The following is a 25,038-nucleotide window of genomic DNA, read 5'->3' on the forward strand; positions in this document are numbered from 1 at the left end:
TCCGGTGCTGGTGGAGGGAGAATTGGAGTATGTTGTGGAGAAGATCTTGGATTCTCGTGTTTCCAGACGGAAACTCCAATATTTGGTCAAGTGGAAGGGTTATGGTCAGGAGGATAATTCTTGGGTGGTTGCCTCTGATGTTCATGCTGATGATTTGGTCCGCGCTTTTCATAGGGCTCATCCTGGTCGCCCTGGTGGTTCTCGTGAGGGTTCGGTGACCCCTCCTCAAGGGGGGGGTACTGTTGTGAGTTCTGTTTTTGGGCTCCCTCTGGTGGTTACTGATGGTACTGGGTGATTTGTGTTCTGCTGTCTCTGGTGTCCACCTGTTCTATTAGGATTTGGGAGTTTCCTATTTAACCGGGCTTTCTTGTCATTTCCCCGCCGGCTATCAAGGTTATCAGAGTGTTTTGTTACCTCAGCTTCTGGCTTCAGTAATCTTCAGGACAAGCTAAGTTTTGATTTTCTTGTTCCACGTTTTGCTTTATTTTTGTCTTGTCCAGCTTGCATATAATTGTCTCTTTGCTGCTGGTTGCTTTAGTGGGCTGTAATTGCTCCTCATGTTCCATGAGTTGGAACATGAGTTCAAGTAATTACAGGATGGTTTTTTGAAGGGTTTTTTGCTGACCGCGCAGTTTACTTTTGTATCCTCTGCTATCTAGTTTTAGCGGGCCTCATTTTGCTGAATCTGTTTTCATACTGTGTATGTGCCTTCCTCTCATTTCACCGTCATTATATGTGGGGGGCTGCTGTTTCTGTGGGGTATTTCTCTGGAGGCAAGAGAGGTCTGTGTTTCTTCTAATAGGGGAAGTTAGACCTTCGGCTGGTGCGAGATGTCTAGGATCAACGTAGGCACGTTCCCCGGCTATTGTTATTTGTGTGTTCAGGTTTAGGGTCGCGGTCAGCTCAGGTTCCATCACCCTAGAGCTCGTTGGTGCTTGTCCTTTTGTGATTCCCTGCCATTGGAATCATGACAGAGACACGGCTGAGGTGAGGAAGCTGAGCCCGACCACCACTGAGCAAAACACAGAGGTACAAGGTGTTCAGTGCTCAGAGACACGACCGAGGTGAGGAGGCTGAGCCCGACAACCACTGAGCAAGACACAGAAGTACAAGGTGCTCAGACACTCGGCTGAGGTAAGGAGGCCAAGCCTGCCAATCACTGAGCAAGACACAGAAGTACAAGCCGAGGTAAGGCTGGTTTCAGACTTGCGTAAGGGAGGGCTGCAGATGGCAGCGTACTTCCTCCCTGAAACCCTGCCTATGCTCCTCCTACTTCTCATTGCATCCTGCGGTGTCCTGCGTACCTATCTTTAATGACATGCGCCGTTTGGATGCTGCGCTGAACGCAACAAAATGCAACATATTACAAGTGGGCGGAGCGTAGGTGGAGTTTCAGGGAGGAAGTACGCTGCGATCTGCAGCCCTCCCGTACGCAAGTCTGAAACCAGCGTAAGGAGGTCGAGCCCGACCACCACTGAGCAAGACACAGAAGTACAAGGTTTTCAGTGCTCAGAGACAGGGCCGAGGTGAGGAGGTTAAGCCCAACCATCACTGAGCAAGACACAGAGGTATAAGGTGTTCAGTGCTCAGACACACAGCCGAGGTAAGGAGGCTGAGCCTAACCACCATTGAGCAAGACATTCAAATACAAGGTGTTCAGCGCTCAGAGGCACGGCCGAGGTGAGTAGGCTAAGCCCAACCACCTGTGCTGAGTAACATGACCAAAGTGGGGAGGCTAAGCCCGACCACCACTGAGCAAGATGTAAGTTATTTCAAAAACAATTCCCAAATTCTGAATATAAATACAGCTTATGTCAATTTTCTGATGTTTTCCTAAATCTGTCTGCCATGGTAAACATTTCCCACATTCTGATCATGAAAACATATTCTCTCTTGTATGAAACAATTAATGTTTAATAAGATAATATTTATCTGTAAAACTTCTCATATTCTGTACATTATGACTTCTTTTTGCCTGTGTGAATTTTCTCATGTTTAACACTATCTGATTTATATGTAAAACATTTCCCGCATTCTGAACATGAATATGGCTTCTCTCCTGTGTGAATTCTCTGATGTCTAGTAAGATTGGATTGCTCTGAAAAATATTTTCCACATTCTAAACATGAGTATGGCTTCTCCCCTGTGTGACTTCTCTGATGTTTAACAAGACCTGATTTATGTGCAAAGCATTTTCCACATTCTGAACAGGAGTATGGCTTCTCGCCTGTATGAATTTTCTGATGTTGAACATAAACGGATTGATATGAAAAACATTTTCCACATTCTGAACATAAAAATGGCTTCTCTCCTGTGTGAATTCTTACATGTGTTATAAGATGCGATTTTCCTGTAAAGCTCTTCCCACATTCTGAACATGAATATGGCTTCTTTCTTGTGTGATTTTTCTGATGTTTAGCCTGACCTGATTCATGTGTAAAACATTTCCCACATTCTGAGCATGGATACTTTTTATCTCCTGTGTGACTTTGCAAATGTCTGAGATGATTTGATTCATGTTTAGAGCAATTCTCATGTAGTAAAGGTGAAAATGCTTTCTCTCCCCTGTGACTTTTTTCATGACCATCAAGACTTAATGTATCTGTAAAGCATTTACCAAATAGTGAACTTGAAAATGGCCTCTTTTTCATGTGAGTTCTTTGATGTTTAACAAAATGTGATTGCTGCCTAAAACATTGCCCACATTCTGAACATGAATATGGCTTCTCCCCTGTGTGAATTTTCTGATGTCTGACAAGACCTGATTTATCTATAAATGACTTCCCACATAATGAACATGAATATGGCTTCTCGCCCTTATGAAATCTTTCATGAACAACAAGACTTGATTTATCTCTAAAACATTTCCCACATTCAGAACAGGAATATGGTTTCTCCCCTGTGTGAATTCTCCGATGTCTAACAAGTGTTGATTTATCTATAAAAGACTTCTCACAAAAAGAACATGAAAATGGCTTCTCTCCTTTGTGAAATCTCTCATGAACAACAAGACTTGATTTATCTGTAAAACACTTCCAACATTCAGAACAGGAGTACGGCTTCTCCCCTGTGTGAATTCTTCTGTGTGCATGTAGACTTGAACTTGTTGTAAAATGCTTTCCACATTGACCACATTGAAATCTTTTCCCTCCTTTATGACCTGTTTTTAAAGCATCCTCACTCTCAGATTGGTCATTAGAAAGATCCTCATGATTAGGGAGATTATATGTTCGATCTGAACTGTGAAGTTTATAATTTACATCAGGGGTGACAAGATTTTCTTCTGAAGAATGCTGCTTGATATCTTCATCTTCTTTTTTATAATTTAGCAAGAAAATGAAGTTTCCTTCCAAATTCTTATTGTGATTTTCTGTTTTGATTAGAAAAGGATTTTGTAAGTTTCTTTATAAAGAAAAGTACGTATAACATTCTTCAAAGATTGAGAAAAACACAGGCAGTTTTTACAAAATTTTGGAGGTGCAGTTTTTTCAGACTAAGACAGAAATTAACAATTCAGAAGAAAGAGGTATACACTACTCCTTTCTAATCCAATCCCAACTAAACCCCCATACGCATTAGATGGTCTAATGTCTATCGGGGCACCAGTCGACCGCTGACAATCGAGCACGTCCAATTTCAAATTGCAGATTGCATTGTTGTCCCAAAGATAAGACACCGGCCAACTTGTCAGTTGGCAGCTGCATAATAAAGAGCACAGGAGCGCTCGACTGAGCAAGCCTTATAAAGTATTGACAGTTTAAATTGTATCAATTACAAAATCTGTGATTCTGATCCGTGCCCCGCTCCACTTTAGTTACATAAACCTTTAGGCCGGAGTCACACTACAACGAGATACGGCCGAGTCTCGCAGGTTAAAAACAAGCTCTCGCATTATTGTCTATGGAACAAGCCGAACACTGAACTCTGTGGTTACAGCGGGGATCAATAATCCCAGCGTGCAGCTGCATAACGGTTGTGTATTCTTGTACTAACTGGAGTTTATACTGACCAACTTCTATATGTCCCACATTGTGCATTTGATTTTGTGCCCACTTCCAAGTCCATGCACCTTTTTAAACTCCAATGCAGCCCAGGAATTTTTTAATCAGAGAAAACTAGAAATGAATCTTTCACTGCCCCGATCATTTGAAACCACCACACACGAAGGAGAGATGAGGGTTTATGACATTTTGACCACAGAGGTAAAATAGGTAGCTCATTCTGAGAGTGTCTCTCGTAGACAACAGAGGTGGGCCGAGTCAGGAATTTATGTCTATGGAGCAGTCTGGGGAGACAGGGGTCTATCCCAGCTGTTTAATATGTACATCAATTAAGATACCCCCATTCTCCTCAGTAGAAAGACTCAAAGGTCTACAAGAAAAACATCTGACATATCTAACAAAAAAGGGTGCAAATAAAAAGACAAAATTAGGGTTCTCCTACATTGTACGCACTGCACGAGATAACAGGTCTCCAAAACATCCACCAGTGTTCATCCCATAATCCGACATATAAATGGCAGTAGCACTTCAAATATACATAAATACCAAAGTTTACCTAATAAGGTAAGAAGTGACGCAAGAAATGGTAAAATATAACAAATATTTTATTAACAAAAATGTTTAAAACAACTAATTAAGTATAAAAAGACAGGGAGATGACAAAGAAATTGTAGGACCTCCAAAGAACTAATCAGGATGTGACACAAGAAGATGGTAATTTTTCGATAATATGTCTGCTCCCGGAAAGTATTCTCCGAAGGAGGTTGAAAAGGTATATCTCAGAAAGGCGATGGACGCCAAGACGTCTCAGAAGTTTCACCTTATAGCCCTCTATCCCACGGAGAACAAGAAGCAGGAAAAGCCGAACACCACAGGTATGCAATAAAAATTGTTGAAAAACAGCTACAAAAAACTGACGCGGATCACAATCTATATTAGAGCATAGAAATATCCCATGGATAGTCCTCTATCCCACGGAGAACAAGAACCAGGAAAAGCCTGGTAAGAAATATAGGATTCGGAGATAAGCATGATATAATGGAGCTGATAAAACAGTGACGTCACTGCCAGGTCGAGTGGCCGACTGGTATCGGCCACCGTCCTGTTTCTTGCGTGCATCCAGTATCGCTACCGGCCGGGGCGCCGCTGGCTCTGCACCGCCCACACCTCCTCCGTCCTACCCGCTGATCCGGAGCGGCGCAGCAACCCTGCACGCCGGTCACATCCACCCTGCGGCCAAAGCATCTCTTCCGCCCCACCCGCTGTATAGGAACGCCACGGGACCCCTGCACGCCAGCCTCATCAACCCGGCGGTTGAAGTAGGTAATTCTCTACCCTTAAGCAGGTAGATGTGAGTAAATATTAATACTGTTGGAGCTAGATTGTGCTGTGGAACCAGGTGCCAATTAGGGGCATAATATAAGCTTGCACTTTATTTGTACTTTCACTTTCACTTTGGGCCCGCAGCCAGTTGGTCTTATATATACCAATAGGGTATTCATGCACTAGTAGCCTCCTTAGAGGGGCGGTTATAGCGCGGTATTTTTTTGTGTATGATCAAAGGTTACCCGAGTTGAGAGGCTAGAAAGGAATGCAGCATAAAGATGTAATGATGTAATTGTGTCAGTGTCCTGTGCCCGACGAGCGCCGTTTCGAGTTTACTGCTTCTTTGAAGAAGAATATCCATGGGATATTTCTATGCTCTAATATAGATTGTGATCCGCGTCAGTTTTTTGTAGCTGTTTTTCAACAATTTTTATTGCATACCTGTGGTGTTCGGCTTTTCCTGCTTCTTGTTCTCCGTGGGATAGAGGGCTATAAGGTGAAACTTCTGAGACGTCTTGGCGTCCATCGCCTTTCTGAGATATACCTTTTCAACCTCCTTCGGAGAATACTTTCCGGGAGCAGACATATTATCGAAAAATTACCATCTTCTTGTGTCACATCCTGATTAGTTCTTTGGAGGTCCTACAATTTCTTTGTCATCTCCCTGTCTTTTTATACTTAATTAGTTGTTTTAAACATTTGTGTTAATAAAATATTGTTATATTTTACCATTTCTTGCGTCACTTCTTACCTTATTAGGTAAACTTTGGCATTTATCCACCAGTGTTCGCAGTAATGGGCAGACAATTCCCTCTCACCTCGTGGTGTAAGAGGCCGGAGCTCCTCCATCATCACGTCCTGGTACCGATCCTGGTGTCCTTCTAGATACTCCCACTCCTCCATGGAGAGATAGACAGTGACGTCCTGACACCTTATAGGAACCTGACAACAGCCACACCGTCATCACCCAGAATCCTCCAGTGCTGTATAATCTCCCAGCAGTCACCTCTCTGCTCATCACCCAGAATCCTCCAGTGCTGTATAATGTCCCAGCAGTCACCTCTCCGCTCATCACCCAGAATCCTCCAGTGCAGCATAATGTCCCAGCAGTCACCTCTCCACTCATCACCCAGAATCCTCCAGTGCTGTATAATGTCCCAGCAGTCACCTCTCCGCTCATCACCCAGAATCCCCCAGTGCTGTATAATGTCCCAGCAGTCACCTCTCCGCACATCACCCAGAATCCTCCAGTGCTGTCCTGTATAATGTCCCAGCAGTCACCTCTCCGCTCATCACCCAGAATCCTCCAGTGCCATCCTGTATAATGTCCCAGCAGTCACCTCTCTGCTCATCACCCAGAATCCTCCAGTGCCGTCCTGTATAATGTCCCAGCAGTCACCTCTCCGATCACCACCCAGAATTCCCCAGTGGCATCCTGTATAATGTCCCAGCAGTCACCTCTCCGCTCATCACCCAGAATCCTCCAGTGCTGTATAATGTCCCAGCAGTCATCTCTCCGCTCATCATTCAGAATCCTCCAGTGCTGTCCTGTATAATGTCCCAGCAGTCACCTCTCCGGTCATCACCCAGAATCCTTCAGTGCCATTCTGTATAATGTCCCAGCAGTCACCTCTCCGCTCATCACCCAGAATCCTCCAGTGCTGTCCTGCATAATGTCCCAGCAGTCACCTCTCCTCATCACCCAGAATCCTCCAGTGCTGTCCTGCATAATGTCCCAGCAGTCACCTCTCCGCACATCACCCAGAATCCTCCAGTGCTGTCCTGTATAATGTCCCAGCAGTCACCTCTCCGCTCATCACCCAGAATCCTCCAGTGCCATCCTATATAATGTCCCAGCAGTCACCTCTCCGCTCATCACCCAGAATCCTCCAGTGCTGTATAATGTCCCAGCAGTCACCTCTCCGCTCATCACCCAGAATCCTCCAGCCCTGTATAATCTCCCAGCAGTCACCTCTCCGCTCATCACCCAGAATCCTCCAGTCCTGTATAATGTCCCAGCAGTCACCTCTCCGCTCATCACCCAGAATCCTCCAGTGCTGTATAATGTCCCAGCAGTCACCTCTCTGCTCATCACCCAGAATCCTCCAGTGCCGTCCTGTATAATGTCCCAGCAGTCACCTCTCCAGTCATCACCCAGAATCCTCCAGTGCTGTATAATCTCCCAGCAGTCACCTCTCCCCTCATCACCCAGAATCCTCCAGTCCTGTATAATGTCCGAGCAGTCACCTCTCCGGTCATCACCCAGAATCCTCCAGTGCTGTATAATGTCCCAGCAGTCACCTCTCCGCTCATCACCCAGAATCTTCCAGTCCTGTATAATCTCCCAGCAGTCACCTCTCCGCTCAGCAGCTCAATCATCTTGTTGCTGAGCTCCAGGATCTTCTTGTTCCTCTCATGTAGCAGGGAGTGCGGGGGAGGCTCTGTGATGGGGCCCGGGCTCCGCCCTCCTGACTCCTGGAGATGGATGATGGGAGTCACACCGTCCCCCGGTGTCTTCCTCACTATTGTGTAATCCTGTGTATGGAGAGAGACACTTAGGGAGAAGAATTCCTTCCCGACTTCAGAACTGACAATCAGTAGAAATCCCGGGATCAATAACCGTCTCCAGTAATCTGGGGCCATAACCGGGAATATTATTCCCCTCCGGACAGACATCCCGGCCCTCTACAGCTCTTATAGGGAATCCCCATGACAACTCCTCCGGGCAGAGAGCTCCACACAATCACTGCTCTTACAGTAAAGAATCCTTCTCTTCTATTCTGGATTTCCTCGTCACGATTCACACCGTGACCGTCACCCCTACGTCACGAATCGGGGTGACTTTAGGCCAACAGACGGCTATCACATGTGCAGGGGGGCTTATCTTTGTTATCCCTCCACTGCTACAATGTGATGGAAAAACACACACAAGGCTATTGACCTCTCTGTTTACAGCAGGGGCTTATTTTAATTATCCCACTGCTCTTCAATATACCATGAACTGCAGGGATTTATGTATATCCCGCTGTACAGTTCTGCTTGAACTTGCAGCTCTCTGGCGCCCCCCTCACCCTCAGGTCAGATTAGGTACTGCACCTAGGGTAATTAGACGCCAGAAAGGCTGCCTGCTATGCTATTGGGTACGCTGCAGCGAGGCGATATAACTACTCCCACTCAGGCAGGAACAATAATTATCAACGCCGCCGTCGCTACAACGACTCTCAAATACCCAAAACACGGTATGCTGCCACCAGCTTCGTTTAAATAGCTCCGAAGCTAACCCAAAACAGTAGCGTAATTCCCTTCACAAGACTTAGGGTAACATAGTAACATAGTTAGTAAGGCCGAAAAAAGACATTTGTCCATCCAGTTCAGCCTATATTCCATCATAATAAATCCCCAGATCTACGTCCTTCTACAGAACCTAATAATTGTATGATACAATATTGTTCTGCTCCAGGAAGACATCCAGGCCTCTCTTGAACCCCTCGACTGAGTTCGCCATCACCACCTCCTCAGGCAAGCAATTCCAGATTCTCACTGCCCTAACAGTAAAGAATCCTCTTCTATGTTGGTGGAAAAACCTTCTCTCCTCCAGACGCAAAGAATGCCCCCTTGTGCCCGTCACCTTCCTTGGTATAAACAGATCCTCAGCGAGATATTTGTATTGTCCCCTTATATACTTATACATGGTTATTAGATCGCCCCTCAGTCGTCTTTTTTCTAGACTAAATAATCCTAATTTCGCTAATCTATCTGGGTATTGTAGTTCTCCCATCCCCTTTATTAATTTTGTTGCCCTCCTTTGTACTCTCTCTAGTTCCATTATATCCTTCCTGAGCACCGGTGACCAAAACTGGACACAGTACTCCATGTGCGGTCTAACTAGGGATTTGTACAGAGGCAGTATAATGCTCTCATCATGTGTATCCAGACCTCTTTTAATGCACCCCATGATCCTGTTTGCCTTGGCAGCTGCTGCCTGGCACTGGCTGCTCCAGGTAAGTTTATCATTAACTAGGATCCCCAAGTCCTTCTCCCTGTCAGATTTACCCAGTGGTTTCCCATTCAGTGTGTAATGGTGATATTGATTCCTTCTTCCCATGTGTATAACCTTACATTTATCATTGTTAAACCTCATCTGCCACCTTTCAGCCCAAGTTTCCAACTTATCCAGATCCATCTGTAGCAGAATACTATCTTCTCTTGTATTAACTGCTTTACATAGTTTTGTATCATCTGCAAATATCGATATTTTACTGTGTAAACCTTCTACCAGATCATTAATGAATATGTTGAAGAGAACAGGTCCCAATACTGACCCCTGCGGTACCCCACTGGTCACAGCGACCCAGTTAGAGACTATACCATTTATAACCACCCTCTGCTTTCTATCACTAAGCCAGTTACTAACCCATTTACACACAATTTCCCCCAGACCAAGCATTCTCATTTTGTGTACCAACCTCTTGTGCGGCACGGTATCAAACGCTTTGGAAACGTTTGGTACGTTTTAGAGCAGGAAGAACGAAAACTAGTAATTTATATATTTTACTCCGAAAGATGGCAGCGTTTATAAAAAGGCATACAAAGATGTTACAATATGAGACAATTGAAAATATGTACAAAGGTAATTATAAAAATAATAGGGATTAAATAAGAAATCAATACTTACATGTGTTCAGATCATGGCAGGCAGAACCAGGCTAGTGGACGGAGCTCCCAAATGTCCCAATGCATCAGGACTGGCAGTGAAGGCTCCTCTGGTAAGACTCAGACTAAGGGCTGGGTTAAGGGTAGAGACTTTTAAACCCCAGCCTCGTGACATCACTAAAGGGGTTGGTTTTCTCGGTCCCTCCCATCTCCTCAAACATACCAAATTGAACACAAAGTTTTATAATGCTCGTATCTCCGCTCCAGAACATGCCAGAATCCCAGCACACCCCTCATTCAGCTTATTTTAAAATTGGCTTTCTAATGAATTGAAATTTGGGCTATTTGGGACATACAGTTCCAGATAAATCCATATTTTTTTACCTGGTGGAATTAGAGGCTCGGGCTTACAATGGCTGATGGATTTGCCGATGGAGATTAGCAATATGTACTTATTATTTTTCTAGCCCAAATCGGTGGCCCAGAATCTTACAAGATTAGGACAAAGAGCCTCATGTTTTAAAATAGAGATCAGACCAGTTTCAGCTGGTACAACTGTCCACTGCAGCTATAGCGGTCGTAAAAATTCTTCTGGGAGGGGCATGAGGGGTTTGGGATCTACACATACACATCTCCGCAAACATAAACACACAGAGAAGGGTTTTTTTTAGCCCACAGCATGGGTTGGACAGGCAAAGCTACAAAATCATATTACATTTCATACAATATCGTGACACTCCTCCCAATGTTGGACTTGTCACAGAACACAATAAAGCAGATAGAGATGTAGAGGAGTTACCTCTCCACTCAGCAGGGAGATGATCTCCAGGGCGAAGTGGAATAATCTTCTGGTGGTCTCATTCCTGTCCTTGTCCATCCTCGGGGGGTTATTCAGGAGAAGGAGGGATGAACACTGGATCAGCTGGAGGGATCTCGTCCTGCCGGCGTCTTCATGAAAAAGGAGAAGATGGAAATCACAGGAGACGATATAACGTGAGATACAGAACCGCAGTCACTGAGCAGTGAGAGGAGCAGGTCCTCCGAGCCGTCAGCACATGGATTATAGGGGGATTCACAACACGGACATTTATTTCATAGTCACAGGATAATGAATAATGGACACATGCCGATTCTCTGAGTGCTGGAATGTTTATCTCCTATAGAAGTCAATAAAGACCACCGTGACCCTGGCAGCCTCCTCTGCATTGGTTCATTTTCCCTATGCAACAGCTGAGATTAGAAATAACTACAACTCTGGCCATTTAATCTTTATTCCTGAAGTGAAAAGCACCTGAGGAATCTAAGTGAAGGGATCCCACAATCAGCTGACCAATGGCTTCAACTCACAATTGTGAGCATTAGTGATGAGAAAACATGAGCGCACATATCCTTCTACCAATCAGGTAACATCAGCTTTCCTTTTTTACAAGAGCACTGTTTATTACTCATATTTCCATCATGTTTGCATTTTTAGAACCTGAGTTATCCTATATGGATTTATAGCCCTTCCAGTATACTCTACTTTATTCCTTGGTTGGCTTTTATGACACCCCACTGTATCGCATGCACAGTTATTGTTGTGTTTGAGCTGTAGGGAGGAGAACCAAATTGATGGTCTCTCCTGCATATCTAGGCCGGAACCATCGGGGCTGTCACCAGTGTTGCAGGGGAAAGAGATTACTGACCGGAGCAGTACAGGGCAGTCTGAGCGGGAAGACTGGACAGTTGGTGGGGACCGAGCTTGGGAGAAGTAAGATGATTAACTCCCTCTTCACGGACCCACGACCGCTGAATGCTCCTGTGGCATAAATAGAGGGATCCTGCTTAGGGTGGGCCGCAGCATGTCGAGCTGTCCTGCCCTGTCCTGTGTCCGGGGGTCAGCAGTGCATCCCGCGCCCAGCTGTGTTGTCCTGGATTGGACTTCACTGGACCCATTATAAGGACTTCTTTATATGCTGCGGCTCACCCTAAACAGGACCCCTCTACCTATACCACAGGACGTGCAAACTAGCCTGCCAAACTAACCTTCCTGCCGCATAAATACCTAGACCATACCCGCTCAAAGTACTAGTAATCAAAGAAACTTACATGGACAAGTAAGACTTACGACCCCTTGTTGAGGAAGCCAGTCAGGCGAAACGGCGCTGTCGGGGTCGCTGTGGAAAGCACCTTATTAGGACCACTTGTCCATGTAAGTTTCTTTGATTACTGGTACTTTGAGCGGGTATGGTCTAGGTATTTATGCGGCAGGAAGGTTAGTTTGGCAGGCTAGTTTTCACCTTATGGTAACATACTATTTGCACTTCTGTGAATCTTTACTAGTCCTTTTTACCATGCTGAGTCCTGCATATAAATTAATTTGTTATATATTTTGCTGACACTCTGAGCATACGGAGATCTTGGAATCTCTGTGAGGATATTTATAGCAATACTTCTTTTGCATTTCCCTCACTTAGAGATATTCTTTATTCCAAGTTTTTTCCTTCCCTTTGTATTCTCAGTGTGCAAGCAATAGTTTTTGTACTGGCAGGCACTAGCACCTTTGTTTTTGTCGCTCTCCTGAGACTGTTATGCTGTATTGCTTCATATAAATATACTGGACTGGACTTTAGTGGCCTATTTGTGTGCTGTTCCCAGCGTGTTTTTAATGAAGGATTTTTTCTGCTGTTCATATTTTAATTGTTATGAATAAACATCTATTTATTTTATACTTTCAGCCTTAACCTCGTTATTCCTGTTGTATTTTGTTATGGGAAGTTGGTTTTGACATGAATTATTGGAGGTGTGCTTTACACTATTTATGGACATTTGATATAATTATTAGGAAAGGCGGCAGGGGAATGGGACCCACAGACATAAAGCTACGAGATAGTGACAGCCTTGAGAGACGTGCTGACAAAACAAGCCCTGCGAGAACATGTACGGGTAAACCCTCAAATGATTTTCCCTGAAGTAGAGTGAGGAACACATGCGTGAAAAAGAGGAGGTGGTGACAGTCCCGTTGGGGAAGGTCCAGAGCGTGGGGGTGTCTGTAAATGCTATTGCTGAACCTCAGTGGGTAGAAGAACTGAGAAGAGAACTTCTGAGTGTGAAAGTAGAACTGGCTGACATGAAGAGAAAAATGGAGGCTATCTGTAACCCTTCAGAGGGCAGGGTGAGCCCAGAGCCCGGCCATGACTCCAGAATACTTCGCCGGCCAAGGCTTTTCACGTGTTACAACTGCGGAGAGTCGGACACATTGCACGGGAGTGCACCCGCCGCGGAAGAGTGACGTCTCATCACCCATTAAGATCGAGCAAGGACTGCCTTCATTCTTCCCATGGGTCTATACAAATTCACTTTCCAACATCTCATGGAGAGGTGCCTAGGGGAATTTAACTTTGAGTCGACACTCATCTATCTGGACAACATAATAGTCTTCGCAGCTTCATTTGAGGAACATCTACAACGCCAGGAACAAGTGTTGGCCCACTTTCAGAAGCATGGACTAAAGGTGAAGCTCCAGAATTGTCATTTGTACCTGGGTCATGTCATTTCTGCCGAAGAGGTGGAACCCTCCAGAGAGAAGGTCGCTGTGATCCAAGACTGGTCCACTCCAGAGACCGTGAAAGATGTGCAGGTGTTCCTGGGACTCACTGGTTATTACAGGCGGTTTGTGAAGAATTTCGCTTGATGGGCAAAGCCCTTACAGGAACTGTTGAAAAAGGTACCACCGGTGACAAGAACTGGAAAATTTGTTGGCAGGAGCCTCAAGAAGAAGCTTTTCAAGATCTCAATAGGGCACTCACTGAATCTCCCATCTTTGCCTACGTGGATTTCTCTCAACCGTTCCATCTCCACACTGATGGGAGTCTGCTGGGACTTGGGGCTGTGTTGTTGCAGATGCAGGGCAGAAGAGAGAGGGTGATCACTTACGCCATTCGGTCCCTTCATGATTCCGAATGCAATCCAGACAATTACAGTTCTTTCAAGTTGGAGCTGTTAGCGTTGGTGTGGGCTATGAAGGAGAGATTCGCAGAATATCTGTCTGGCTCTGAAGTGCTGGTGCGGACCTATAACAACCCGCTTGAGCACCTGGAGAATGCGAGACTGGGGGCCTTGGAACAGCACTGGGTAGCCAGGATGGCGAAATTCTGTTACAAAATCGCCTACAGGAGGGGGGCAGAAAATACCCACGCCGATGCCCTGTCCCGGAGGAAGAGTACCAGACCCGAGCGGGACAGATATGAAAAGCTAGAGGATGAAAAGGTCCCTAGATTTTGGAGGTCCACCAGGACGGTGGTGGCAATGCAGGGACAGACACATACACCAGCCCAAGATGACATACTGGGACAAACTCAAGATGAGTGGGTTCAGCTCCAACAGGATGATGACGAACTGGCTTTACTAAGACGATGTGTGGCTTCTCAGAGACTACCGAGCTCATCGGAAAAAGAGGGACCTTGTCCCCGAAGGTGTTGCGCATCCTACGACAGTGGGAACAACTACGAATGAAGAATGGCTTACTATATTAAAAAGCGCAACTGCAGACCGAGCCGAATGTGACCTGGCAAGTCCTCGTTCCAACATCGTCACTATCTTAAATTGCTGTAGCTGAACATGAGCAAGGAGCCCACTTCAGTCCAGAGAAGACCTTCCAATGGCAACAACGAGTCATCTTCCATCCTCAGTTAAAGGAAAAGTGGACGAGGCCTGTAGAAAGTGCCAAACATGTGAGCTGGCTAAGCCGCCAGAACAGAAGGCTCCCGTTCAGTCCATTATAACCTCCACTCCTCTGGAACTCCTGACAATAGACTATCTGACCATCGGCCTGGCCCAACAGGGCTACGAATATTACCTGGTAATGGTGGATCATTTTAAAAAGTTTGCCATGGTGACTCTGACACGGGATCAGACTGCAGAGTCCACTGCCTATGCAATATGTAAGATCTTCATTCAACCCTATGGGTGTCCGAAGAGAATTCACTCCGATCAGGGAGCTTATTTCTTGGGAAAAGAAATGGATGAATTGCACCATCTGTACCGGATTGACAAATCCTGCACCACATCGTACCACCCTCAAGGTAATGGTGCATGGGAACGATTCAACTATACACTGATTCAGATGTTAAGGAGTCTAGTGAAAGATCGGAAGGCTCGGTGGCCAGAATATGTCTCGGAACTGGTGTGGGTATACAATAATTGAATACACAGAACCACGGGATATTCGGCTGAGACGGAAAAGGAATCACAGAGTTGGCGTTGGACCCAGAAGAGGACTACCTATGAACGGGGGTGTCCTCCTAGGTTCGAGAACATCGATACATCCTGCAGACTTTACACCAGTTGGTCCTGACCAGGTTACAGTAACTAGAACATGCAGAGAGGACCTCGTCTGGAGCCACAGAGTTTCGAGTTGGAGACCGTGTCTTAGTACGGGAGAAGCGCTCTTGAGACAAGCTGGAAAGTCGTTGGGAGAAAGACCCGTATCGGGTGAAGAGAAGAGTTAGTCCAGAGGGACCTATTTACGAAGTTCAACCTGAGGGAAGAGAATATGCCCCCACTCGAATTCTTCATCGGAACATGCTCCAAACCCTGCTTGTCTAAGAACCCTGTTCGAGTAGAAGAGCCCGAGGCTCCTGAAATGGTCCATATGCCGGTAGAAGCAGAGGATGAAGAAGGCGGTGAAGGATTAAGCTCCACAGGTTAGAGCCAGAGGATGCAAGCTCCCCCATGGCTCATCCCTGTTATGATAAGGTAATTCAGTACCACAATGGACATAGAGGTCAGAGCACATACAGTGACCTGACAATAACCCAAAAACATAGAACGAGCTCTGAGACGTGGGAACTCTGCTGACCGCAATCCCTAATCCTCTCCAACCACACTAGAGGCAGCCGTGGATTGCGCCTAACGCTCCCTATGCAACTCGGCACAGCCTGAGAAACTAGCTAGCCTGAAGATAGAAAATAAGCCTACCTTGCCTCAGAGAAATACCCCAAAGGAAAAGGCAGCCCCCACATATAATGACTGAGTTAAGATGAAAAGACAAACGTAGAGATGAAATAGATTTAGCAAAGTGAGGCCCGACTTTCTGAACAGAGCGAGGATAGGAAAGGTAACTTTGCGGTCAACACAAAACCCTACAAAAACCACGCAAAGGGGGCAAAAAGACCCTCCGTACCGAACTAACGGCACGGAGGTACACCCTCTGCGTCCCAGAGCTTCCAGCCAGCAGGAAAAAACAAATAGACAAGCTGGACAGAAAAAAACAGCAAACAAAATAGCAAAGCAGAACTTAGCTATGCAGAGCAGCAGGCCACAGGAACGATCCAGGAGGAAACAGGTCCAATACTAGAACATTGACTGGAGGCCAGGATAAAAGCACTAGGTGGAGTTAAATAGAGCAGCACCTAACGACTTCACCACATCACCTGAGGAAGGAAACTCAGAAGCCGCAGTACCACTTTCCTTCACCAACGGAAGCTCACAGACAGAATCAGCCGAAGTACCACTTGTGACCACAGGAGGGAGCTCTGCCACAGAATTCACAACACATCCCCCACAGCAGCATTCGGCCCCACAAGAGGGATCCACTACTTCTTCTGAACTGAGAGGCTCTAAGTGAACAACAGCTGGCTAGCCCCCCCGAACACTATGACCAAGAGAACAATGTCTGGCAACAATTCGCACAGAGGAAGAGAAGACTGCCATACACTTCTCGAAGAGTCTTGCCCATGGATTGGTGAGAAAAAAAAGAGCGGGGGAGTCTAGGGAGGAGAACCAACTTGATGGTCTCTCCTGCGTATCTGGCCGGAACCGTCGTGGCTGCCACCAGTGTTGCAGGGGGAAAAGATTACTGACCGGAGCAGTACAGGGCACCTGACTGATGGGGGCGGGTCGGACTTAAATAGCAGTTTGCGCTGGAAGACAGAACACATGGTGGGGACCGAGCTTGTGAGTAGTAAGACGATTAACTGCCTCTTCACGGACCCAGGCCCGCTAGCTGTTCCTATATCTCCAGCTAGCCTCACTGCCGATGCTTACTACCCTCAGCCCAGAGAGACTTCTTCACCGAGTAGTGACCAGGATAAAGTACAGACCTTCGCTCCACTCACTACCGAGGAGGCAGTGCCTGCTGAGAACCGGTCCGTGCCTGTGTCCGCTGGACTGTGTGCTCCTACTGCGACCTTGCTCACTGAACTCTCTGCTTCCTCTTCTGTGCCGCCGACCATCACCTCTGCCTCATCATGTGCACTGATCAGGAGATCGTGTGCCGAAGAACCCGAAGGATTCGTCGTCGCAAGGAGATAGTGCATCGCTCATCTGCGGGACAGGAGACATCTTGCGCCGCCTGAGGCGCCGCCGTGGGATCTTCCAGCCGCCTTCCTCCAGCGCACAGAGACTGATAACCTGTTACATGTTATTGCATGACTTTCCCCCTATCCTCCAATCACATTCCTTACCCCCCTGCTTGTACCATTACTGTTCTTATACATAAAGAACCTGTTAACCCTTGTTCTGCCTCCTGTGTGTCACTGCATCCTACACACCTGCTAGCATTCTACACAGCATATCCTTACCTATTTGCAGCTGCTCACTTCACCCTTTGAGGCTTGCTTCCATACACTGCGCACATCACAGTGAATTGATCAGTATTGGACAAAACTCACAAGCTTTGCAGGTGCCATGACTTTCATGGATAGTCCCACATCCACCTAACCACTACTTGTTTAGCATTTAGTCTGGTACAGTGTCTTGAGTGGTGTACAATTTTCTGATCTTAAGGCATTTTTATCGGATTTGTATGTGCAGGCGCACTTTCCTATTGCTAGTGCCACCAATTGTTGCAATAAAGGTGTTTTATTTACTTTTCCATCTATGCCTTATTGTTATCACTTTCTTACCTCTCATTCGGATACTGCATTGAATCGAACGGTAAGCCATTCTCCTCCATGCACATTGTGACAGTCACTGGCTTTGTGGAGGAAGGGAGGTACATGTCACTGCGCATGCAGCGGTCAGTGATGTGAAACCGGAATGTTTTTGGGTTTCCAGCACACTAGGTGTGAGAGGCCATGTACACAGTTCAATGGGCCGGTTTTATGTGAGCACCTGCAGTGCGGGTGGGAGGGTGCTCACCATACCCCTTTCCCTGCAGGACCTGCAGTGAAGTCATGATCATGTGATAAATCACATGATGGGGAAGTTACAGGCTTAGGTTGAAGTAACAGAGCTCTACGGGCAGTCTGTGTTCGGCTAGCCTGGAGATAGGAGTCTCCAGAGGCTTTGTGGCTCGTCGGGCACAGACTGGACCTGTGCTGCTCCAGAGCGGGGAGCCATCTACAACATATGGACGGTGTTACAGCATTTTGTTTTTCTTTTGTTGTTTTATTCCTGTTTTAGCCGGAAAGGCTGAGTTTTCTTTCCCCACTAGTTGGTTTATGCTGCCTTACAATAAACCAACATGGGCCTTAAAGAGACAGTGCTACCATTTTTCCTACCCCTGTGTGCCGCCACCTGAGTGAACTACCACAACATACATATCATTTATTATTGTTATATCCCTATAAACCTTCTAGTTGATATATTTGCATTGCCTTGATCCCAGCGTACCTCGTGGTATCAGGGGCCGGAGCTCCTCCATCATCACATCCTGGTACCGATCCTGGTGTCCTTCTAGATACTCCCACTCCTCCATAGAGAGATAGACAGCGACGTCCTGACACCTTATAGGAACCTGACAACAGCCACACCGTCATCACCCAGAATCCTCCAGTGCTGTATAATGTCCCAGCAGTCACCTCTCCGCTCATCACCCAGAATCCTCCAGTGCTGTATAATGTCCCAGCAGTCACCTCTCCGCTCATCACCCAGAATCCTCCAGTGCTGTATAATGTCCCAGCAGTCACCTCTCCGCTCATCACCCAGAATCCTCCAGTGCTGTATAATGTCCCAGCAGTCACCTCTCCGCTCATCCCCCAGAATCCTCCAGTCCTGTATAATGTCCCAGCAGTCACCTCTCCGCTCATCACCCAGAATCCTCCAGTCCTGTATAATGTCCCAGCAGTCACCTCTCCGCTCATCCCCCAGAATCCTCCAGTCCTGTATAATGTCCCAGCAGTCACCTCTCCGCTCATCACCCAGAATCCTCCAGTCCTGTATAATGTCCCAGCAGTCACCTCTCCGCTCATCACCCAGAATCCTCCAGTCCTGTATAATGTCCCAGCAGTCACCTCTCCGCTCATCACCCAGAATCCTCCAGTCCTGTATAATGTCCCAGCAGTCACCTCTCCGCTCATCACCCAGAATCCTCCAGTGCTGTATAATGTCCCAGCAGTCACCTCTCCGCTCATCACCCAGAATCCTCCAGTGCTGTATAATGTCCCAGCAGTCACCTCTCCGCTCATCACCCAGAATCCTCCAGTCCTGTATAATCTCCCAGCAGTCACCTCTCCGCTCATCACCCAGAATCCTCCAGTGCTGTATAATGTCCCAGCAGTCACCTCTCCGCTCATCACCCAGAATCCTCCAGTGCTGTATAATCTCCCAGCAGTCACCTCTCCGCTCATCACCCAGAATCCTCCAGTCCTGTATAATGTCCCAGCAGTCACCTCTCCGCTCATCACCCAGAATCCTCCAGTCCTGTATAATGTCCCAGCACTCTCCTCTCCGCTCATCACCCAGAATCCTCCAGTCCTGTATAATGTCCCAGCAGTCACCTCTCCGCTCATCACCCAGAATCCTCCAGTGCTGTATAATGTCCCAGCAGTCACCTCTCCGCTCATCACCCAGAATCCTCCAGTGCTGTATAATGTCCCAGCAGTCACCTCTCCGCTCATCACCCAGAATCCTCCAGTCCTGTATAATATCCCAGCAGTCACCTCTCCGCTCATCCCACAGAATCCTCCAGTCCTGTATAATGTCCCAGCAGTCACCTCTCCGCTCATCACCCAGAATCCTCCAGTCCTGTATAATGTCCCAGCAGTCACCTCTCCTCTCATCACCCAGAATCCTCCAGTGCTGTATAATGTCCCAGCAGTCACCTCTCCGCTCATCACCCAGAATCCTCCAGTGCTGTATAATGTCCCAGCAGTCACCTCTCCGCTCATCACCCAGAATCCTCCAGTCCTGTATAATGTCCCAGCAGTCACCTCTCCGCTCATCACCCAGAATCCTCCAGTGCTGTATAATGTCCCAGCAGTCACCTCTCCGCTCATCCCCCAGAATCCTCCAGTCCTGTATAATGTCCCAGCAGTCACCTCTCCGCTCATCACCCAGAATCCTCCAGTCCTGTATAATGTCCCAGCAGTCACCTCTCCGCTCATCACCCAGAATCCTCCAGTCCTGTATAATGTCCCAGCAGTCACCTCTCCGCTCATCACCCAGAATCCTCCAGTCCTGTATAATGTCCCAGCACTCTCCTCTCCGCTCATCACCCAGAATCCTCCAGTCCTGTATAATGTCCCAGCAGTCACCTCTCCGCTCATCACCCAGAATCCTCCAGTGCTGTATAATGTCCCAGCAGTCACCGCTCCGCTCATCACCCAGAATCCTCCAGTCCTGTATAATGTCCCAGCAGTCACCTCTCCGCTCATCACCCAGAATCCTCCAGTGCTGTATAATGTCCCAGCAGTCACCTCTCCGCTCATCACCCAGAATCCTCCAGTCCTGTATAATATCCCAGCAGTCACCTCTCCGCTCATCCCCCAGAATCCTCCAGTCCTGTATAATGTCCCAGCAGTCACCTCTCCGCTCATCACCCAGAATCCTCCAGTCCTGTATAATGTCCCAGCAGTCACCTCTCCGCTCATCACCCAGAATCCTCCAGTGCTGTATAATGTCCCAGCAGTCACCTCTCCGCTCATCACCCAGAATCCTCCAGTGCTGTATAATGTCCCAGCAGTCACCTCTCCGCTCATCACCCAGAATCCTCCAGTCCTGTATAATCTCCCAGCAGTCACCTCTCCGCTCATCACCCAGAATCCTCCTGTGCTGTATAATGTCCCAGCAGTCACGTCTCCGCTCATCACCCAGAATCCTCCAGTCCTGTATAATGTCCCAGCAGTCACCTCTCCGCTCATCACCCAGAATCCTCCAGTGCTGTATAATGTCCCAGCAGTCACCTCTCCGCTCATCACCCAGAATCCTCCAGTCCTGTATAATCTCCCAGCAGTCACCTCTCCGCTCATCACCCAGAATCCTCCTGTGCTGTATAATGTCCCAGCAGTCACGTCTCCGCTCATCACCCAGAATCCTCCAGTCCTGTATAATGTCCCAGCAGTCACCTCTCCGCTCATCACCCAGAATCCCCCAGTCCTGTATAATGTCCCAGCAGTCACCTCTCCGCTCATCACCCAGAATCCTCCAGTGCTGTATAATGTCCCAGCAGTCACCTCTCCGCTCATCACCCAGAATCCTCCAGTGCTGTATAATGTCCCAGCAGTCACCTCTCCGCTCATCACCTAGAATCCTCCAGTGCTGTATAATGTCCCAGCAGTCACCTCTCCGCTCATCACCCAGAATCCTCCAGTCCTGTATAATCTCCCAGCAGTCACCTCTCCGCTCATCACCCAGAATCCTCCAGTGCTGTATAATCTCCCAGCAGTCACCTCTCCGCTCATCACCCAGAATCCTCCAGTGCCGTCCTGTATAATGTCCCAGCAGTCACCTCTCTGCTCATCACCCAGAATCCTCCAGTGCTGTATAATGTCCCAGCAGTCACCTCTCCGCTCATCACCCAGAATCCTCCAGTGCCGTCCTGTATAATGTCCCAGCAGTCACCTCTCCGCTCATCACCCAGAATCCTCCAGTCCTGTATAATGTCCCAGCAGTCACCTCTCCGCTCATCACCCAGAATCCTCCAGTCCTGTATAATGTCCCAGCAGTCACCTCTCCGCTCATCACCCAGAATCCTCCAGTGCTGTATAATGTCCCAGCAGTCACCTCTCCGCTCATCACCCAGAATCCTCCAGTCCTGTATAATGTCCCAGCAGTCACCTCTCCGCTCATCACCCAGAATCCTCCAGTCCTGTATAATGTCCCAGCAGTCACCTCTCCGCTCATCACCCAGAATCCTCCAGTGCTGTATAATGTCCCAGCAGTCACCTCTCTGCTCATCACCCAGAATCCTCCAGTCCTGTATAATGTCCCAGCAGTCACCTCTCCGCTCATCACCCAGAATCCTCCAGTCCTATATAATGTCCCAGCAGTCACCTCTCCGCTCATCACCTAGAATCCTCCAGTCCTGTATGTCCCAGCAGTCACCTCTCCTCTCATCACCCAGAATCCTCCAGTCCTGTATAATGTCCCAGCAGTCACCTCTCCGCTCATCACCCAGAATCCTCCAGTCCTGTATAATGTCCCAGCAGTCACCTCTCCTCTCATCACCCAGAATCCTCCAGTCCTGTATGTCCCAGCAGTCACCTCTCCTCTCATCACCCAGAATCCTCCAGTCCTGTATAATGTCCCAGCAGTCACCTCTCCGCTCATCACCCAGAATCCTCCAGTCCTGTATAATGTCCCAGCAGTCACCTCTCCTCTCATCACCCAGAATCCTCCAGTCCTGTATAATGTCCCAGCAGTCACCTCTCCGCTCATCACCCAGAATCCTCCAGTGCTGTATAATGTCCCAGCAGTCACCTCTCTGCTCATCACCCAGAATCCTCCAGTCCTGTATAATGTCCCAGCAGTCACCTCTCCGCTCATCACCCAGAATCCTCCAGTCCTATATAATGTCCCAGCAGTCACCTCTCCTCTCATCACCCAGAATCCTCCAGTCCTGTATGTCCCAGCAGTCACCTCTCCTCTCATCACCCAGAATCCTCCAGTCCTGTATAATGTCCCAGCAGTCACCTCTCCGCTCATCACCCAGAATCCTCCAGTCCTGTATAATGTCCCAGCAGTCACCTCTCCTCTCATCACCCAGAATCCTCCAGTCCTGTATAATGTCCCAGCAGTCACCTCTCCGCTCATCACCCAGAATCCTCCAGTGCTGTATAATATCCCAGCAGTCACCTCTCCGCTCATCACCCAGAATCCTCCAGTGCTGTATAATGTCCCAGCAGTCACCTCTCCGCTCATCACCCAGAATCCTCCAGTCCTATATAATGTCCCAGCAGTCACCTCTCCTCTCATCACCCAGAATCCTCCAGTCCTGTATGTCCCAGCAGTCACCTCTCCTCTCATCACCCAGAATCCTCCAGTCCTGTATAATGTCCCAGCAGTCACCTCTCCGCTCATCACCCAGAATCCTCCAGTCCTGTATAATGTCCCAGCAGTCACCTCTCCTCTCATCACCCAGAATCCTCCAGTCCTGTATAATGTCCCAGCAGTCACCTCTCCGCTCATCACCCAGAATCCTCCAGTGCTGTATAATCTCCCAGCAGTGACTTCTCCGCTCATCACCCAGAATCCTCCAGTGCTGTATAATATCCCAGCAGTCACCTCTCCGCTCATCACCCAGAATCCTCCAGTGCTGTATAATGTCCCAGCAGTCACCTCTCCAGTCATCACCCAGAATCCTCCAGTGCTGTATAATGTCCCAGCAGTCACCTCTCCGCTCATCACCCAGAATCCTCCAGTGCCGTCCTGTATAATGTCCCAGCAGTCACCTCTCCGCTCATCACCCAGAATCCTCCAGTCCTGTATAATGTGCCAGCAGTCACCTCTCCGCTCATCACCCAGAATCCTCCAGTGCTGTATAATGTCCCAGCACTCACCTCTCCGCTCATCACCCAGAATCTTCCAGTCCTGTATAATGTCCCAGCAGTCACCTCTCCGCTCATCACCCAGAATCCTCCAATCCTGTATAATGTCCCAGCAGTCACCTCTCCGCTCATCACCCAGAATCCTCCAGTGCTGTATAATGTCCCAGCAGTCACCTCTCCGCTCATCACCCAGAATCCTCCAGTCCTGTATAATGTCCCAGCAGTCACCTCTCCGCTCATCACCCAGAATCCTCCAGTGCTGTATAATGTCCCAGCAGTCACCTCTCCGCTCATCACCCAGAATCCTCCAGTGCTGTATAATGTCCCAGCAGTCACCTCTCCGCTCATCACCCAGAATCCTCCAGTGCTGTATAATGTCCCAGCAGTTACCTCTCCGCTCATCACCCAGAATCCTCCAGTCCTGTATAATGTCCCAGCAGTTACCTCTCCGCTCATCACCCAGAATCCTCCAGTGCTGTATAATGTCCCAGCACTCACCTCTCCGCTCATCACCCAGAATCCTCCAGTCCTGTATAATGTCCCAGCAGTTACCTCTCCGCTCATCACCCAGAATCCTCCAGTGCTGTATAATGTCCCAGCAGTCACCTCTCCGCTCATCACCCAGAATCCTCCAGTCCTGTATAATGTCCCAGCAGTCACCTCTCCGCTCATCACCCAGAATCCTCCAGTCCTGTATAATGTCCCAGCAGTTACCTCTCCGCTCATCACCCAGAATCCTCCAGTGCTGTATAATGTCCCAGCAGTCACCTCTCCGCTCATCACCCAGAATCCTCCAGTGCTGTATAATGTCCCAGCAGTCACCTCTCCGCTCATCACCCAGAATCCTCCAGTCCTGTGTAATGTCCCAGCAGTCACCTCTCCGCTCATCACCCAGAATCCTCCAGTGCTGTATAATGTCCCAGCAGTCACCTCTCCGCTCATCACCCAGAATCCTCCAGTGCTGTATAATGTCCCAGCAGTAACCTCTCCGCTCATCACCCAGAATCCTCCAGTCCTGTATAATGTCCCAGCAGTCACCTCTCCGCTCATCACCCAGAATCCTCCAGTCCTGTATAATGTCCCAGCAGTTACCTCTCCGCTCATCACCCAGAATCCTCCAGTGCTGTATAATGTCCCAGCAGTAACCTCTCCGCTCATCACCCAGAATCCTCCAGTCCTGTATAATGTCCCAGCAGTCACCTCTCCGCTCATCCCCCAGAATCCTCCAGTCCTGTATAATGTCCCAGCAGTTACCTCTCCGCTCATCACCCAGAATCCTCCAGTGCTGTATAATGTCCCAGCACTCACCTCTCCGCTCATCACCCAGAATCTTCCAGTCCTGTATAATGTCCCAGCAGTTACCTCTCCAC

At 48.0% G+C, this 25,038-nt stretch overlaps 1 protein-coding gene across 3 annotated transcripts in view; it reads right to left on the bottom strand.

Annotated features, from left to right (window-relative positions):
* Positions 1-1,531: 1,531 nt before the first annotated feature.
* Positions 1,532-25,038, bottom strand: part of LOC138657426 (zinc finger protein 502-like) — a 59,701-nt gene continuing 36,194 nt past the window's right edge. For all 3 annotated transcript variants that reach the window (XM_069745209.1, XM_069745208.1, XM_069745210.1), the window contains 5 exons: positions 18,576-18,699; positions 10,780-10,928; positions 7,683-7,862; positions 6,146-6,269; positions 1,532-3,370 (listed from right to left, as the gene is read on the bottom strand). In XM_069745209.1, coding sequence (XP_069601310.1) covers positions 1,959-3,370; positions 6,146-6,269; positions 7,683-7,862; positions 10,780-10,928; positions 18,576-18,699 — 1,989 coding nt within the window. In that variant the 3' untranslated portion in view covers positions 1,532-1,958. The remainder of the gene's footprint in view (positions 3,371-6,145; positions 6,270-7,682; positions 7,863-10,779; positions 10,929-18,575; positions 18,700-25,038) is intronic.

The sequence above is a fragment of the Ranitomeya imitator genome, chromosome 1 (assembly GCF_032444005.1).
Source record: "Ranitomeya imitator isolate aRanImi1 chromosome 1, aRanImi1.pri, whole genome shotgun sequence".
Lineage (NCBI taxonomy): Eukaryota > Metazoa > Chordata > Amphibia > Anura > Dendrobatidae > Ranitomeya > Ranitomeya imitator.